General features: G+C 33.8%; 1 protein-coding gene across 1 annotated transcript in view; it reads left to right on the top strand.

Annotated features, from left to right (window-relative positions):
* The first annotated feature begins 207 nt into the window (after positions 1-207).
* Positions 208-16862, top strand: part of LOC144888768 (sodium/glucose cotransporter 1-like) — an 83401-nt gene continuing 66746 nt past the window's right edge. Inside the window, exon 1 of the mRNA XM_078767961.1 lies at positions 208-382. Coding sequence (XP_078624087.1) covers positions 257-382 — 126 coding nt within the window. The 5' untranslated portion in view covers positions 208-256. The remainder of the gene's footprint in view (positions 383-16862) is intronic.

A 16862-nucleotide genomic window follows, 5' to 3' on the forward strand; every position in this document is an offset into this window, starting at 1 on the left:
ACATAGGGAGGTTTAAACTGGCCAATGAGATGACTCATTCATTGTGAAATGGATGCCCACAATCCGCACATAGTTTGTTGTTCTTTCAGTTGTTGTTTTTTGTATGTGTGATCTTTTGAGAATGGCATGCTTAATACAGCATTCCTTTGTACCTCCAATCCTAACGTTAACCCCACCCTCGTGCATTTTCACCTGGGTTGGAGTTAATCCTGGCAGGCTGGTTTCTTTTCTGCTCTGCTAAGGCCGGCTGTCCACCATGAGCACAACAACTGAAGTCCCCCCAATTACAACTCCACAGACCACCATAAACTACATTGGCAACCCTGCAGACATCGCTGTGATTGTTTGCTATTTCGTGTTGGTGCTGCTCGTAGGATTATGGGTAAGTGCTTTCTTTTTCTCCATTCTCTCTCTGAAGGTTTTGTTAATCATTTCTCAAATGTCGCTGTTGAACCTCGCAAAGGGTTGTTTGTTTTTCTTCTTTTTTTTTTAACTCTCTTTTGGTTTCTATTCATATGTGTAGTTACTTTATTTTATTTATTTTATCCAGGAATAAATATTCTTGTGTTTTCTCATCTCCAATATATATTTACAACAACGCTGCAGGTGTTTCTAAAATGTTTCGAGATTATCACACCTTGTCATATTAATAATCAATAGCGCAGAAGTCCGTCATATTTTAGTGCGACTCGTAATAACCCACCGGGGGCAGCACTATGCCATATATATTTACTAGAGAGAATTGGTGTCACCCCCTACCCTGAACGATCGAGACTATGGGTTGCTTTACCATGTATAACCTTCCCATGCACCCTACCAGTTCAACCAGCAGTTTTTAACTCATTCTGTTCAGTGGTTTAGGAGTGCATTGAAGTAAAAAAAAACAAAAAAACGGACACTTCTCGAATAATAGTATGGCCTGCAAAAGCACCTGTTCCTGTGACAAGGAAATATTAACTTAGTCTATCAATTTAAGTTATTTCATGGACTTTAAAAACGTTAATTGTGTTGCACTCTTGGTTTCACTGAGAGTTAGAGCTCTGAACGACTTATACCGCATGGTGGTGCAACATCTGGTGGTGGAGGTTGGATTTGTCTAAAATGAGGGCAAGATAAATCTATTTTGAATTGTGTTGCTCCCATGAAGATCTGTATTAAATCTACTTTAATACAGATGTTCATATTGATTTTCAAGATTGCTGGAAGGGACAATAAAGTGACTAGTGACTATATCACATCAAGAAAAATGAAATGAAAATGCAAAATAACCAATCAGCGGTTTTCAAACGCAGTACGGAAAGCGGCTGCCCTAAACGGGTGACAGACAAACGCATGTTTCACCTCCTTAACTCTAAAACCATGAAACCTAGCGGCCCCAAACTTTGCATGCATACTTATTGAACTCCAAAGAGAGTGCATGAATGAAAACTGTGTTTTTTGTGTGTTAAAACATGCTGCTCATCACAGAAAAAAAAAAAGCCTTACCAAAATGGCGTTGAGCCATCTTGGTCAACCCTCTGTCACATCGCTGTGTTCTTAAGTTGCCCTTTTGTTTCAGTCGATTCAAACGCACCTTGCCTTGGAAACACGGTGACCTCTCACGGGATAATTAAAGTATATAATCAAATTCTGTATTCACATTTGAGGATCGGATCCCATACACTAAGACATTAGAGATTCTTATTTAAAAAAAAGAAGTGTATATCTTTTACTCAGGTTTCAGTAAGGCTGTCCTTCCTATTTCTCCATATTGCCAAAGCATTAAACTTAGCTAATTCTACTGTTCCAACAATTATATAGAGTGAAGGTTTATTTGTTATGTTTATTATCTGTTATTATTACTAGCCCATCCCCCATGGTATTGCAATCACTTCTGTGTGTGTTGCACACACACACACACACACACACACACACACACACACACACACACACACACACACGCGGAAAAACGAACCAAGGGCAATCATTGAAAATGAAGACGTCATGCTAACGTACACCCTGATGATTCCATCGAGCGTGAACATAGAAAATAAAGCATTGCGTCTGGACATTGTACTCAGGAACAAAAAAGGAAAAGCCAGCAGTAGTGTAATAATGTTGCTTCTGGGACACCTCCGTTTAACATGGGAAATCCCTATCTAATGTCATTTACCCCCTTGTCTTTTTCAAAAATCATAAACACCTCTATTTCTCCCACCCTCATCTTTATGAACCTTTTGTCTGTAGTACCTATCCTTAATGTTGTTCATTAGACCACTCAAACACTACAAATATTTGTTTTCTCTTATAGACCTATCATCCTTCTTCTACATATCATCTGGCAGATTAATCTTTGACCCACTCAAACATTGACCCATTCACTTCCATATTAATTCTTTCCCTCCCTCATTGCCCCTAAACACCTATATTTCTCTCACCCTGTTCTTTACGAACCTTCTAACCTTTTGACATGTTATCCTTATTCATTAGACCACTTAAACACCTGTGATCCTTCTGACCTCATGGACCTTTTAACCTTTTACTCTTAATATCATCTGGTGAATATAACCCACTCAAACAACGACCCTACAAATATTTGTTTATGCGTGGGAAATAATTTAATTCTCCTACAACTCTCTTCACCATCTAATATATTAACAAAAAATATGTTTGAGTTTGGTTCTTTATTAAGATATTTTAACTGAGCTAAGATAAAATGGTAAACCTCCCTCAATGTTCTTGTTTGAGTGCCTCCAGTGCCACATACCATTTTTTGGTAAGCTCCGCCCACTTTTTTGGTAAACCACGCCCATTTTTTACTAAGCCCCGCCCACTTTTTGTTAAGCCACGCCCACTTTTTACTAAGCCCCGCCCACTTTTGCTAAGCTCCTCCCACTTTTGCTAAGTCCCACCCACTTTATAAACTCTTCAGCATTGTATCATTTCCAGGTAATACATTACATCATTTTCAGGGAATTCCCATCACATCATTTCCAGTTAAGACACGCCCAGGGAATTTCCACACGAAGACACACCCAGTCCTTATAAAAGGCACCGACCACACAGGCTTTTTCAAACACGCTTTCTGCTTCACTTGAGAATGGACTACTATGCCGAAATGGAATGGGATAACTTTGCTATTCCATGGAGTCCTACTACCTGTGTAGAACTCAACCTTCAGATTGATGAACTGGACTCGAACCTCTTATCAATGGAGGTAAGTTTGTTTATTTATTTATTTATTTATTTAATTTTTTTTTTTTTTTTTTTTTTTTTTTTTTTAAGATGAGACTCGTGTAAGAGTTAACAAAGTTTATTTTAATATTCATAGAGCTTGATTTATACAAATAAAAAATATTGTATTAAATTAATACATTGTTATTTTCTTTCACAGGAAATTGTATCTGAGATACGAAATGAAAATTCTGCTTTTAACACAACTTGGGATGAAGTTATTTTTTTGTTTGAAGACATTTTGAACAACCAAGACCCCCAGAACGAGTTCTACCTTGATGACCCAGCCAAAGAGTTATACCTTGGAGATCCACAAAATCCTGAAAAAGAGTTTTACCATGATGATACTTGTTGTGAGTTATCAAAACAAAACCCACTGAACAAGTTCTACCTTGATGAGCCAGAATACAAGTCATACATTGGAGACCCACAAATTTCTGAAAATTGGGAAAGGAGAGTTCTCCCTGATACTATGTGATATAGTACTATGTGAGACTATGTGACTCGCAGTTATACTATGTGAGACACATCATAGAAACCCTAAAAAATTGGGCAAGGAGAGTTCTCCCTGATGGTCCGCAGTTATACTATGTGAGACACATCATAGAAACCCTAAAAAATTGGGCAAGGAGAGTTCTCCCTGATGGTCCGCAGTTATACTATGTGAGACACATCATAGAAACCCTAAAAAATTGGGCAAGGAGAGTTCTCCCTGATGGTCCGCAGTTATACTATGTGAGACACATCATAGAAACCCTAAAAAATTGTGAAATGGGAATTCTCCCTGATGGTCCGCAGTTATACTATGTGAGACACATCATAGAAACCCTAAAAAATTGGGAAAGGGAAGTTTTCCCTGATGGTCCGCAGTTATACTATGTGAGACACATCATAGAAACCCTAAAAAATTGGGAAAGGGAAGTTTTCCCTGATGGTCCGCAGTTATACTATGTGAGACTTATCACGGAAACCCCCAATATTTCTGAAAATTGTGGTTTTACCTTGGGGACTTGGAAAGATGGTTATATTTTTGGAGACTCGGAATGGGGGTTTTGTTTTGATGACTCGGAATGTGATACCTATCTTGGAGGCTCAACAGGAATGTGGTTATACCTTGGGAACTTGGAAAGTTGGTTTTATTTTGGAGACTCTACCTGTGGGGTTCCTCTTGGAGACTCTTTGGATTCTAAAGCAATGAACAATGTTCTTTATTTAATGACGCTTGATTTAAGCAATATCAAGAAAGTTCGAGGAAGAAAATGCTGGAAAATTCTTTCTTCCCATTTCTACTTCTTCAAACTTAAAAGCCTTGAAAGACAGAATTGGAGGAAGAGGAAAAAAAAAAAAAGAAATACGTATTTAAAAAAGAAGAAAAGAAAGATTATGTTAGGGTTTGGGTGGGATTTTGAATGTGAGGGTTAGGGATGGGGTTGGGTTAGGGTTGGGATTTTGAATGTGAGGGTTAGGGTTGGGGTTGGGTTAGGGATGGGGTTGGGTTAGGGATGGGGTTGGGTTAGGGATGGGTTGGGTTAGGGTTGGGATTTTGAATGTGAGGGTTAGGGTTGGGGTTGGGTTAGGGATGGGATTGGGTTAGGGTTGGGATTTTGAATGTGAGGGTTAGGGATGGGTTGGGTTAGGGATGGGGTTGGGTTAGGGATGGGGTTGGGTTAGGGTTGGGGTTGGGTTAGGGATGGGGTTGGGTTAGGGATGGGGTTGGGTTAGGGATGGGGTTGGGTTAGGGATGGGGTTGGGTTAGGGATGGGGTTGGGTTAGGGATGGGTTGGGTTAGGGATGGGTTTGGGTTAGGGATGGGGTTGGGTTAGGGCTTGGGTTGGGTTAGGGTTTGTATATTATTATGACTCACTCGCACATACACACACACACAAAAGTTAAGCCCCAACTAAAAAGTTGTGGGATTCTGTGTTTGGGGTTCACAGATTTAAAAACGTATCCCCATTATACACACACAAAAGTTAAGCCCCAACTAAAAAGTTGTGGGATTCTGTGTTTGGGGTTCACAGATTTAAAAACGTATCCCCATTATACACACACAAAAGTTAAGCCCCAACTAAAAAGTTGTGGGATTCTGTGTTTGGGGTTCACAGATTTAAAAACGTATCCCCATTATACACACACAAAAGTTAAGCCCCAACTAAAAAGTTGTGGGATTCTGTGTTTGGGGTTCACAGATTTAAAAACGTATCCCCATTATACACACACAAAAGTTAAGCCCCAACTAAAAAGTTGTGGGATTCTGTGTTTGGGGTTCACAGATTTAAAAACGTATCCCCATTATACACACACAAAAGTTAAGCCCCAACTAAAAAGTTGTGGGATTCTGTGTTTGGGGTTCACAGATTTAAAAACGTATCCCCATTACATTTTATTTATTTATTTATTATTTTCAAGGGTATTATCTGCTTACTTGTGTTTTTTGTAATTCTTGTGAGTAAAATGAACCCAAGATTTCTTCTCCATTTAAATCATATAATTTGTAGGTCCAAGGGACTGTATCCATTACATCAATGATTTTAAATAATTCACGAGTCCATTTTTGTGTATAACCTTTCTCAAAATGACTTTTCCATTTGTATATTCTTACAATATCACCAACTTTAAACTTGGGCTTTCTCAAATTAATCTCCTTTTCATATTCTAATTTTGTAAATGTTTCTGATGGTTTTGATTGTGTTGATGAATGAACTGTATTATTGTAATTATCTACAATATCCTGAATTAAATACACCCATTTTTGAGAACCGAGTTGTGTGAATTTTTTATATAATTTCTCTTTTAAAGTACGATTAAAACGCTCAATAACAACTGCCTTTCCTTCATTAAAGGTGCTGTATAATTTAATACCCTTCCCCTTAAGAAATTTCATGAATATTTTGTTATAGAACTCTGTTCCCTCATCAGTCCATAACTTCTTTGGTTTCCTTTTATCCCGATCAAATATTAGCTTAAAGGCTAACATTAAAGTATCACCCCTTTTATTTTTTAAAGGGACAACCCAGGCAAATCTACTCCTCAAATCAATAACGGTTAAAGCATACCTGTATCCCCTGTCATTATTCAATTCAATTAAATCAGCGGACCATATGTGGTCAGTGTATTTAGAATAAACCTTCCTTCTTTTAAACTTTGTGATTATAGGTTTGTGTAATTCTTCAGCCAAAAGCTCCTCAGTCTTGATGGCATCATTAGAGCCTAATAGTTTTTTGAGGAATAACCAAGACCAAGTTTCAATTTAGCATTTATCAAATTTCTCACAATAAACCTATCAACTTTCTCTCTCAACGTTGGATTTTGTATCAAAGACAAATTATACAACATTTCGCTGTCGGCTTTATGTTTTTCAGTCAACGTAGTGGTTTTCCCATAAGCAATATCATGCTTCATACACACTTCGTCAACCCTATTTGTAGGTTTAGACCAAGGTTTAGGATTGTCAGCCTCATCTAATCTTTTATCCAAGTTTGTTCCTGGACCACAGAAAGAATACCCTGGAAGGTGTAATTCCCCTGGAATTCCAGTTGTTGTAAATTTACTTCCTGACAGAAACTTTTGTATGTCTCCTCCTCTTTTAGGAGAGATGAATTGGCACTTTTTAGAGCCACATACTTGACATATTCCTTTTTGATAAACTCTATTATTTTTAGCTTTAACATAAGAGATATTTTTAGATTTAGTTTTCTTTTTACATTTGAGACAATAACTCATATTTATTTATCAGAAAAATTCCGACAGAGTATCAAAACCTTTTTGGTTTTCAACATATACATTTCAATCTTTATTTTTAAAACATAAAGAATCCTAAGGAATGCCTTCACTCTCTCCTCCATTTATTTACAAATAAAAACTAACTAAAGTCAATGACACCAACATCATCAATCACATAATCTTTTCCTTCTTCTTCTTCTTCTTCTTCACCACTTTCTCGTTTAAATCTCCTCCCTGAAATTGAAGACATTGACGTTCTTATTTTTGAAACCATTATCTTCATAAGAGTTGTTAATTCTTTAATTTCCTCTTCGGTGCGTTGAGATTGATTTATTTGCTTTAATACACTCAATCTTTTATGAATCTCACTGATTTCCATCTTTTTATATTTTTCCTCCCTCTCTCTTTGCTCCCTCTCCTCCTCCTCCATTTTCTCCCTCTCCTCCTTCTCCTTTTTCTCCCTTTTCTCCCTTTCCTCCTTCTCCCTTTTCTCCCTTTCCTCCTTCTCCTTTTTCTCCCTCTCCTCCTTCTCCTCCTTTTTCTCCCTCTCCTCCTTCTCCTCCCTCTCCCTTTCCTCCTTCTCCTTTTTCTCTCTTTCCTCCTTCTCTTCTTCAACTCCTTCCTCATCCCTTGCTACCCTTGAGTTTGAACCCCAAAGAATATTATACATATACTCATCTGGATTTTGAGATATTCTTGTATCTATAATTATTTTTCTCATAATAGGATACCAATAAGATTTGTTGACGATTTCTAAAAGAGTTTTATATTTCATAACTTTGAGAAGTTCATTTTTATTTAATATTTTAAACAAGTCTCTATTTGTGGGTTTAACAATATCAGTATAAGGCCAGTTTTTAATGACAAAATTCCCATGTATATGCTCCAAATCATAAGGTATGTAATACCGAGCACCCTTTTCTTGTAGGTATCCTTGAATACAAAAATTATAATTCTCTTGTAGTCTTCTTCCTGCCATTTATGTATCAGAAATATATGTGAGATTAATATTATGACAGGTAATACCACCCCATCTTCCCACTACCAAATCGGTTTGTATTCCTCGGCTTTCTATCCTTATCTCATTACCTTCCTTCTTTGTCATGCGAACCATCGCTATACTATCATATATTTTTATTTTCTTAAAATCACGTATTTGTTGTTTACTAATTGTACTTCCACATAAATCCTTATCTTCACCAAGTGGATAATATTCTTCTTTACGAGACTGATTTAAATCATGTAGGTCTTCTATGTTTATTGAAAAAGACCAATTATACCCTAAATCAGGCATATCATACCCCCATTTATTAATTCGCATATTAACTAAATGTCCTTCTTTATAAAATTTAATTGTAAGCAGGTAGTTAAATTCAATGAGGAAAGGTGTATGGTCAGTATAACCAGGTGTTGTGGTTGTAAATTTTACTTGTTTCACAAAACGTGCTGTTTTCTTTAAAGATATATATTGTGATAAATCACTGAATCTAATCAAGTCATTCGCATCTGTAGGGTTTGGATAATTGATTAATTTATAAGTATTCTTCATATTAATATTTTTACTTACACTATATTTTTGTCGTTCAGCCTGTGCCTTTGTATAATAATTTGATAAATCAATATCCTGAGAGGATTTTCCAAAGATAGAACCATCTTTTCCAACATAGGTCATTTATATTAGATAAAAAATGATATCATAAAAATTTTCATTATTGTTGAGTTGAAATAATACATATAAACATAATTGGCCACAACATTTAGAATTAATTTCTTGAACTTGGAATGTTTGATAAACACCATTCTGTAAGAATTGTATTACTTCAACAGGTGGTGGCATACCATAACTATCAAAATAATATTTATCCTGACTATTATGAATACAAACCCAATGAGAACCATTCTGTGTGTCTAAATTCATAATAATATTCTTTGTATTCTTATTTATATGTGTTAATTCATCTCTCATACAAATAACCACATTATCAATTTTTAGTGTTTTACAATACTTAGCTAGTTCTATATTTGACGTTGTATTCTTTCCAAATTGTTTAAACCATTTATCCATTTATTTATGAGAAAGATACAATCCATTACCCCGTTTAGTTAGTTTAACACCCGCTTGAGCGATAGAGGAAAGCATATCTCCAACCAACAATCTAGCTTTATCAGGTAGACTTTCAAGTTTTTGAGCAAAATCTACAATTACACCACTTCCACTAATTTGTTTCTCCAACTCCTTGTTATGTCTTTCCAATTCTTTTTGAGCTTTTAGTTGTGCCTTCCTTTCGTTAGCAGTTTTTACCGCTGCTGAAATACCACCAGTCAATGCTCCCGCCGCACTTAAACCAGCAAATAAAGGAATTAGAAACGGGAGAAATCCTCCTCTTGACTCGTCTATTGAATATTTCTTTAACATAGGTTTCGTCATTTTAATTTTAAGTGATCCAACATCATTTAGTGTTTTTACTTGTGTGTGTGTGAGTAAAACATCAATTCTTACAGCTCCTTTTCTTTGAATTGTATTAACATTAATAATACAAGGCTTTTGATTTTGAATACAAGATGTTAATTTATTAAGATTGATTTGATTAACATATACCCCAACCATTTATTTATGAGAAAAAACCTATGTGATATTAATCATAACACCATTATCTGTATTAATCTGTAATTCTGTTTCCTCCAAAAGCAAACAATATGCATTAACCTCTTCATTCTCTCCTTTTTCAATGTATAGAGAAGTATCCACTCTATTAGACTTTATAGTTTCCTTTTGAGAACTCAGGTCAATTGCATAGATTGTATAAAGTTTTTGAAACGCAACCATATCCAAAATAGGTTCATTATTACCGTTGCTTTCACATACCTTTTGGTAAGACTTGTAGGCTTCCGCATAATCATTTTTTTCCCAATCAATTTCCAATCTATCTCGCGGATAAAATGTTCCATCAAGAGAAACCCGAAGTTGTTTCACCTTAGCATTATCACTCAGCGCATTATTCTTATCAGTACCCTCCTCTCCATCTGGTTTCTTAAAAATGAGCCAGAGGTATCGTGGCTTTCCTTGAAGAACACCTAAATTCCAAGTGTAGGTAGTGTGTTCCAGTTTAACGTGTTGACATCTTCTTTTAAGGTATGATACATTTAGCGGTTTCTTTGAGTTAAGTCTTCTATTTAACATCTCTTCCGTTTTAAGATTAGGAGTATATTCACTGATATACCAACACAAATCATTAATAACAAATTTATTATTTTCTCCAAAAGCATTTTCATCCCCAAAAAGCAATCTATTTACATTATCATTCCTTTGTAGTTGAAATCTAATTTTAAGCCCATACAAAACTTTATCATAATCACAAAATCCAAATATACCTTTCAGAGGTACTGCTACGGTAAAACTATTCTCAGCTTTTGCGTCATCATTATACATTGACTTCCTTTGACTATAACCAGGGTCTGCGTTTGTACCCGTTGACATATCAGGAATAAAGCCTTCAACAGCTCCCTTACCCATTCTATCACCAAACGAATATAGTGTAAATTTCATCATTTCAGATGTAGCAGAGACATAATCAACCGCTTCAACCTCTTGTGTTCCAATATACAGGCGAACACTGTCAAACATTTTCCAGAAGAAATCATTTACGAGTGTAGCATTAGTATTATTCGCAGCCTTAGTGAATTTAAATTTACACAGCAAGAAACTATCAGCTATATTCAAGTAAGTTTGTTGATTATTTATTTCAAAACTTTTTGTTCCGTTTGAATTCCAGTCGGTTCCTGTAATAGCATTTACCTTAAAATAGTCTTCCTTTTTAGTAGAGTTTGAAATGATAATCGTATCATCCAAATCATAGATACTATCAATCGCTTCCATACTTGTATTTATATAGTATTAAAATTGTTGAAACCCTGACCCAAGTATTTTAATGATTTTTTGTCGTTCTTGTGAAGATAGTTGAGTTTTACCTTTTTTAATTTCTTTGATTGCTTGTAATTTATGGGACTCCTTTTGAGCATCTTTTATACTCTTTACAACACCTGCTACATTTCCCATGAGAGAAGCAGTTGAACCAATTAGGTCTTTATGTTTAAGAATGGTTGAACCAATACCCATTAGAGTATCAATTATCCCATCTCCTTTATTTCGAAATTGATGACCCACACCCCGTTGTCTCTTAGGTTTATAGTATCCTTTACCCACATACCTTGTATAGTCTGGTGAAAGGAACATGCCCTCCCCTGTAATTATTTTATATTTTCCCAACTCGTGTTTTCTTACAATAACCATTATTTATTTATTGAAAAACTTCACGTAGGTGAATTCTGATGGATATAATTTCATCATTAAAGGATATCATACGATTATCTTGGTCGGTTATCCTAAAATTTACTCTGTATATGGTTTTTCCTGACACAGGTAAATAGACAAGATTTTTTGGTTCCATATTAAATTTATAACCAATCGGGGTTGAGTATGCACTGAATGAAAATATTGTATTTGTTCTTATTCCATCGTTATAAGCACCATCAATCAAATCACAATGAATTAATACTGAATTTATACCGGAGGATATTTGGATAACATTATCACTGTAAAACGTCCCGTTATTTTCAATCTTTTTTGAAGAGAAACCCAATAGCTCTCTGAACGAATTTTCAATCGTGAAATCAACTTTATAATTATTTTTCAGTTTAATAGTTGATTTTGAAGTGTGTGTTTGAATATCTATTACAATATTTTTTGGTTCATCACCTTTTTCTTTCATAAGGCGAGAGACTTCTGAAGATATTTGAGAAATCTCGTAAGCTCCAGGTGAAACAGTTATAGTTTTGTAGGCAGTGCCTGGATTATAACTAAACTTGTTGTTTTTCTCTGTGATATTAAAAAGGGTATTGTAAGTTTCCATTGACAACAAAGATGCCTCATATGAGGTAAGGGGGTCAAGTTGTAGTGGGTAAGGGAATGAAGCTGTGTAATCGCTCGTTGTGAAATTAAAACTAAGAATTGTGCTTCTCATCTTATTTAATATCTAATAAAATATCTTTGTATTGACATTTATTAATTATTTTCATGTTCATCAACTGATCTAAAATGGCTGAGGATTCATTAAAACAATTGTTGTTTCCAGCCTTCTTACTACCTAATAACAATAATAGCCTATTAACTAATTGTGATGGGTCATTTGGAAGAAAACTAACACCCGAACCAAGCTTACTTAAAGCATCAATAATATGTTTCTCCTTCTCATTCTTCTTACTTTTACCAGCAACAGAAACTCCATAATCAAGTGTATTTAACAACTCAATATATACCCTATCTTCCTCTCTTTCCATATCAAGTGGTTCCTCAAAATATTTTGAACCGCTGAATCCGGGGTTTGTTAGAAGAAACATTAATCTTGGAGTTAATTTAACATTTGGTTGAGTAGAACTCAAGAACATCAATTCATCATTAAATATCAATACCTTTTCTTCCACAAGATGAAACACTGCTGGTTCTTCTGTTGGAATGAGACCTGCTCTGGTTTTTGAACCCGCAGAATATTCATTGTTTTGAAGAGCTTCCACAACATAATTAGGGGGTTGATTTACCTGCTCAAGTTTCCGAAATAATCCCTCGTCATCATATTCTAATTCACCAAGTTCTTGTTTTGTTATCTGACTAAAATCTTTGAGCATTTGAAGTTTTTTCGGAGTAAATTCTACCGTGGGAACTGTAGGGTGTTGAGTTTTCAAAAGTGGTTTAAAGAATTTCTCTTGTTTTCTTTCAAAGGCTTCTTCACCAGTTAGTTTCTGTTTCCGTTTCTTCTTTATCTCTTCCTGTTGTTTAACAACTTTTGAAACTAATTGTTGATGTTCCTTAAACTTTCTTTCTCTTTCTTCGGTATTCATTTAGTATTGAAAAATATCATTTAGTATCTCATCTTGTTTCACAACAATATATTTATATTTTCCAATCGTGTGTTTCATATAATTTTCAAATTCTTTTTTACTACATAACGTAGAGCAATTATCTCTCCAAAAATTATTTACATCTATTGAATTTAACTTAAATAAAATAAAAGTATTGGCATTGTTTCTTATTGAGCGTCGAGGGAGTTGAAAATATGATTGACTAAGATATATACAATTACAAGAAGAATGTCTCCCTCTTGTATAGTAGCTATCCATTACTGTTTGGTTTCTCTCATTAACACAATCATCAAAGATGACAAGGTTCTTTTTTGATTTATCTAAATCTTGAGGTGAAGGTATATCATCCGTATTATCACTGAGAATACAAGTTATGGGTTTCGATTTTGATTTCTGTGTATCACAAAATAATTGTATTATATCTTCAATATTATAATCATTCAGTTTGTTTTGAAGTTTAAATAAACCGATAATGTCTTCCTTTTTAAGACCTGCATTAAAACCCTGTGAGAGTAGTTGATACTCGGGTTGAAAACTTGACTTTGTAAAAATTATTAAATTATCATAATCTAAAAAATTAGGACCAAGGAGCATCTTTAAAAGTAAACAGGTTTTCCCACATCCGCTTGAACCAACTATTAGACATCTCAATGAATTTGGAATGTTTTTATGGTTATTAAATTTTATCTTATTTTCCCAAACGGGTAAAAAATCATTCATTTATATATTTGGAAAACAAGTCATCCAACTTTTTTTGAGCTATTTTAGAAACTCTATATTTTATCCTGAGTTCTGGTTTAATTTCAAAATAATTCATTATTTTATTTATGTAGTATCTTGTATTAACATTTCCATTAAAATTATTTTGAATAATAAATATCATTAAACCCTTATACATTTCCTCAATACAAAGAGTCTCTTTCCTTGTAAGAAATGGTGTATTATCACCATAATGCTTAACATTCATCTCTCTTATTAATCTTGTAAAGTAATTCATTTTTGGTTCTAATTTAAAAGAGTTATATGTTTTTTTATATTTCTTATTATCATTAATTAGAATATAATCACAGAATAAACATTGTTTATATGAATCCTCATCATTAAGCCCCACTCTATCACAAGCCGGACAATTCTCTAATTTATCATATGGAGAGTCTGGAAATTCTAAATATCCTTCAGAACTTATCATATTTATGTGGTAAATTTTTACTTAAACTAAACGCAAGTTTATTCATTAATAAATACAATGTTTCAAAGCACAAAAGACAAATTTCAATCAATCTCTACTTCGGTGGAAGATATAGAAAAATATGTCAAAGATGTTAAATTGAACAAAGATAAATATGGAAATTTTTGGGTAAAACCAGTTATGGAAAATAACATGAGCCCCTCTATTTCATTTAAAGGAAGAGCTCTAACTATACCTGGAAAGACATCCATTAAAGTAAATCTAACAAAAGTTTCTCCTCTACTCCTGGCAATTTATTCAAAGCTTGAAAAAGTGATTGACCACGATACTTTGAAAAAGAATGATAAGACCATTAATAATTCTAGAGGAGACATTTGTATTTTCTTTAATAATCCAAAGAGTGTAGATCTAAGTAAAATGAATGATGTTAATATTTCTGGTGAAATGTCATTTCGTTCTATGATAGTTAGAGATTATTTAAAGATAACTTTTGATATAAAAATTGTAGAGATTGAATCTGTTAATGAAAGAAAGTATATAGATATTGATGGGAATATTTTTCTTGCTAATTAAATATGAGTCAATACAGCAGTGAAGATTTTACTATTTCATTGAACTCGGACGATAGTGATGATAGTATTTCATTGAACTTGGATGATGGTGATGATAGTATTTCATTGAACACAGATGATAGTTATGATACTAATAGTTTGTGCTCAAATGATAGTTATGAGAGTAGCTTTATTGATGACTCTGAGTATGATTCTGAGTATTCATGTGATAGTTATGACTTAGATGATTCTGAGTGAAAAAGTGTTTTAGTTTAAGCACAGTGATATATATAAAACGGAGCTGTAAAGCTCAAAAGTGTTTTATTTTAAGCACAGTGATATATATAAAACACCACGTTTTCTCACGCTATAAATATGGTTTATTGTGATACTTGCGAGAAGGAAGTAAAATATTATAAACAACATATTCTCACCGCAAAACATACATACAACATTTTAAACAAACTTTCCCCTCTTCCACCTGAAACAAAACACTGTTCTACATGTAATAAAAATATCCTCAAGAAAGGCTTCAAAATACATCTTAAAACAAATCTACATTTATCAAATTTTATCACAACTAAAAACTCTGATGGAGCATTCAAAGGACATATTAAAATAAGAGTCTTTAACTTCAAACCTCCTGAACCAGAGTCTATAGTTGATGCTGTAGAAATAGTTAAACCTGCTGTTCAAACGTTGATTGAAAAAACACTAAAGGAAATGAAACCACTTAAATTTTATATGGGAGTAAAATTAGAAATGACAAAGGATGAAGGAGTTATAGATGCACCATACATGAGAACTGAGCCACACTTTATATCTTCATATCAAGATTTTAAAACATCAGGAGTCTATGATGAACTTATTAAACAAGAGCAAGATGTGGATAATTCAATCGTAGGAAGTGGATTCAATATAGGAAAAATTATTTACATAGACATTCATATTCTTAAATCAGATCCTCTAAAAGCTTCTTCTTACATTGATTTACCCAGTGTTATCAAAAATAGAAAAGCAGTTATCAATATCAAAAATAAAGACAATAAATGTTTTCTCTGGTCTATTTTAGCACACTTACATCCTCCACATTTTCATGATGAAAGAGTATCGCATTATAAAAAATATGAGAATACATTAAATACGAAAGATCTAAAGTTTCCGATGACTTTAAATGATATTCCTAAATTTGAAAAGATGAATAATTTATCAGTTAATGTTTATGGTCTAACAGAAACAAACAACATTCAGGTTTTAAAGCTTTCTGACAATTGTAAACAAACTCATATTAATCTTCTATATTTTAATTCAGACGAAAATTCACATTATACATACATCAAAGATATTGCTAAATTAATAAAACCACAAGTCTGTAAGAGAACAAATAAAATATATATTTGTTTGCGTTGTCTTAACTTCTTCAATTCACAAGAAAGATTAGATAAACATTCAAATTATTGTGGCGAACATAAATCAACGGTAATCAATATGCCTAAAGAAGGCTCAAAGATCACATTCAAAGATGAAAATAAAAAGATCAAACATCCATTTGTTATATATGCTGATTTTGAAAGTATTTTAGAAAAAATTGATACTGCTTCTCAAGATCCAAAAGAATCATACACAAATAAATATCAAAAACATACTCCTTGTGGTTTTTGTTATTATATCAAATCATCCGTTGGTGATAAATATAACAAGTTAGAGATGTATAGAGGCTCAAATACCCCAGAGGAGTTTGTGAAACGACTAGAAAAAGACTGTGTTCGATTAACCAAGATAATGAGAGAAACCAATAAACCAATGTCCTTAACAAGTAAAGAAAAAAGGGAATTTATAAAAAACAATGTCTGTCATATTTGTGAGGAGAAAATTGGTAAAGGTCTAAAGGTTAGAGACCATTGTCATCTCACTGGTAAATATAGAGGTCCGGCTCATCAAAGTTGTAATATTAATTATCAACTCCCCTCTTTCATTCCTGTCTTTCTTCATAACAACGCTCATTATGATACACATCTATTTATCAAGGAACTCTCAAAGACTTCTGGAAGTATCTCAGCAATTCCAAACACGGATCAGAAATACATTTCATTCACAAAAACAATTCACACATCTCCTATTACTCATATCAGATTTCTTGATACATTTAAATTCATGGCAAGTCCATTGGTTAACTTGGTTCAAAATCTAAAAGAGTTTCCATGTCTTTCAGAGTATTTTTTAGATAAAGATTTTCTAACACAAAAGGGAATTTACCCCTATGACTATAT

This window comes from Myxine glutinosa, chromosome 14 (genome assembly GCF_964187855.1).
Source record: "Myxine glutinosa chromosome 14, kmMyxGlut1.1, whole genome shotgun sequence".
Taxonomy (NCBI): domain Eukaryota; kingdom Metazoa; phylum Chordata; class Myxini; order Myxiniformes; family Myxinidae; genus Myxine; species Myxine glutinosa.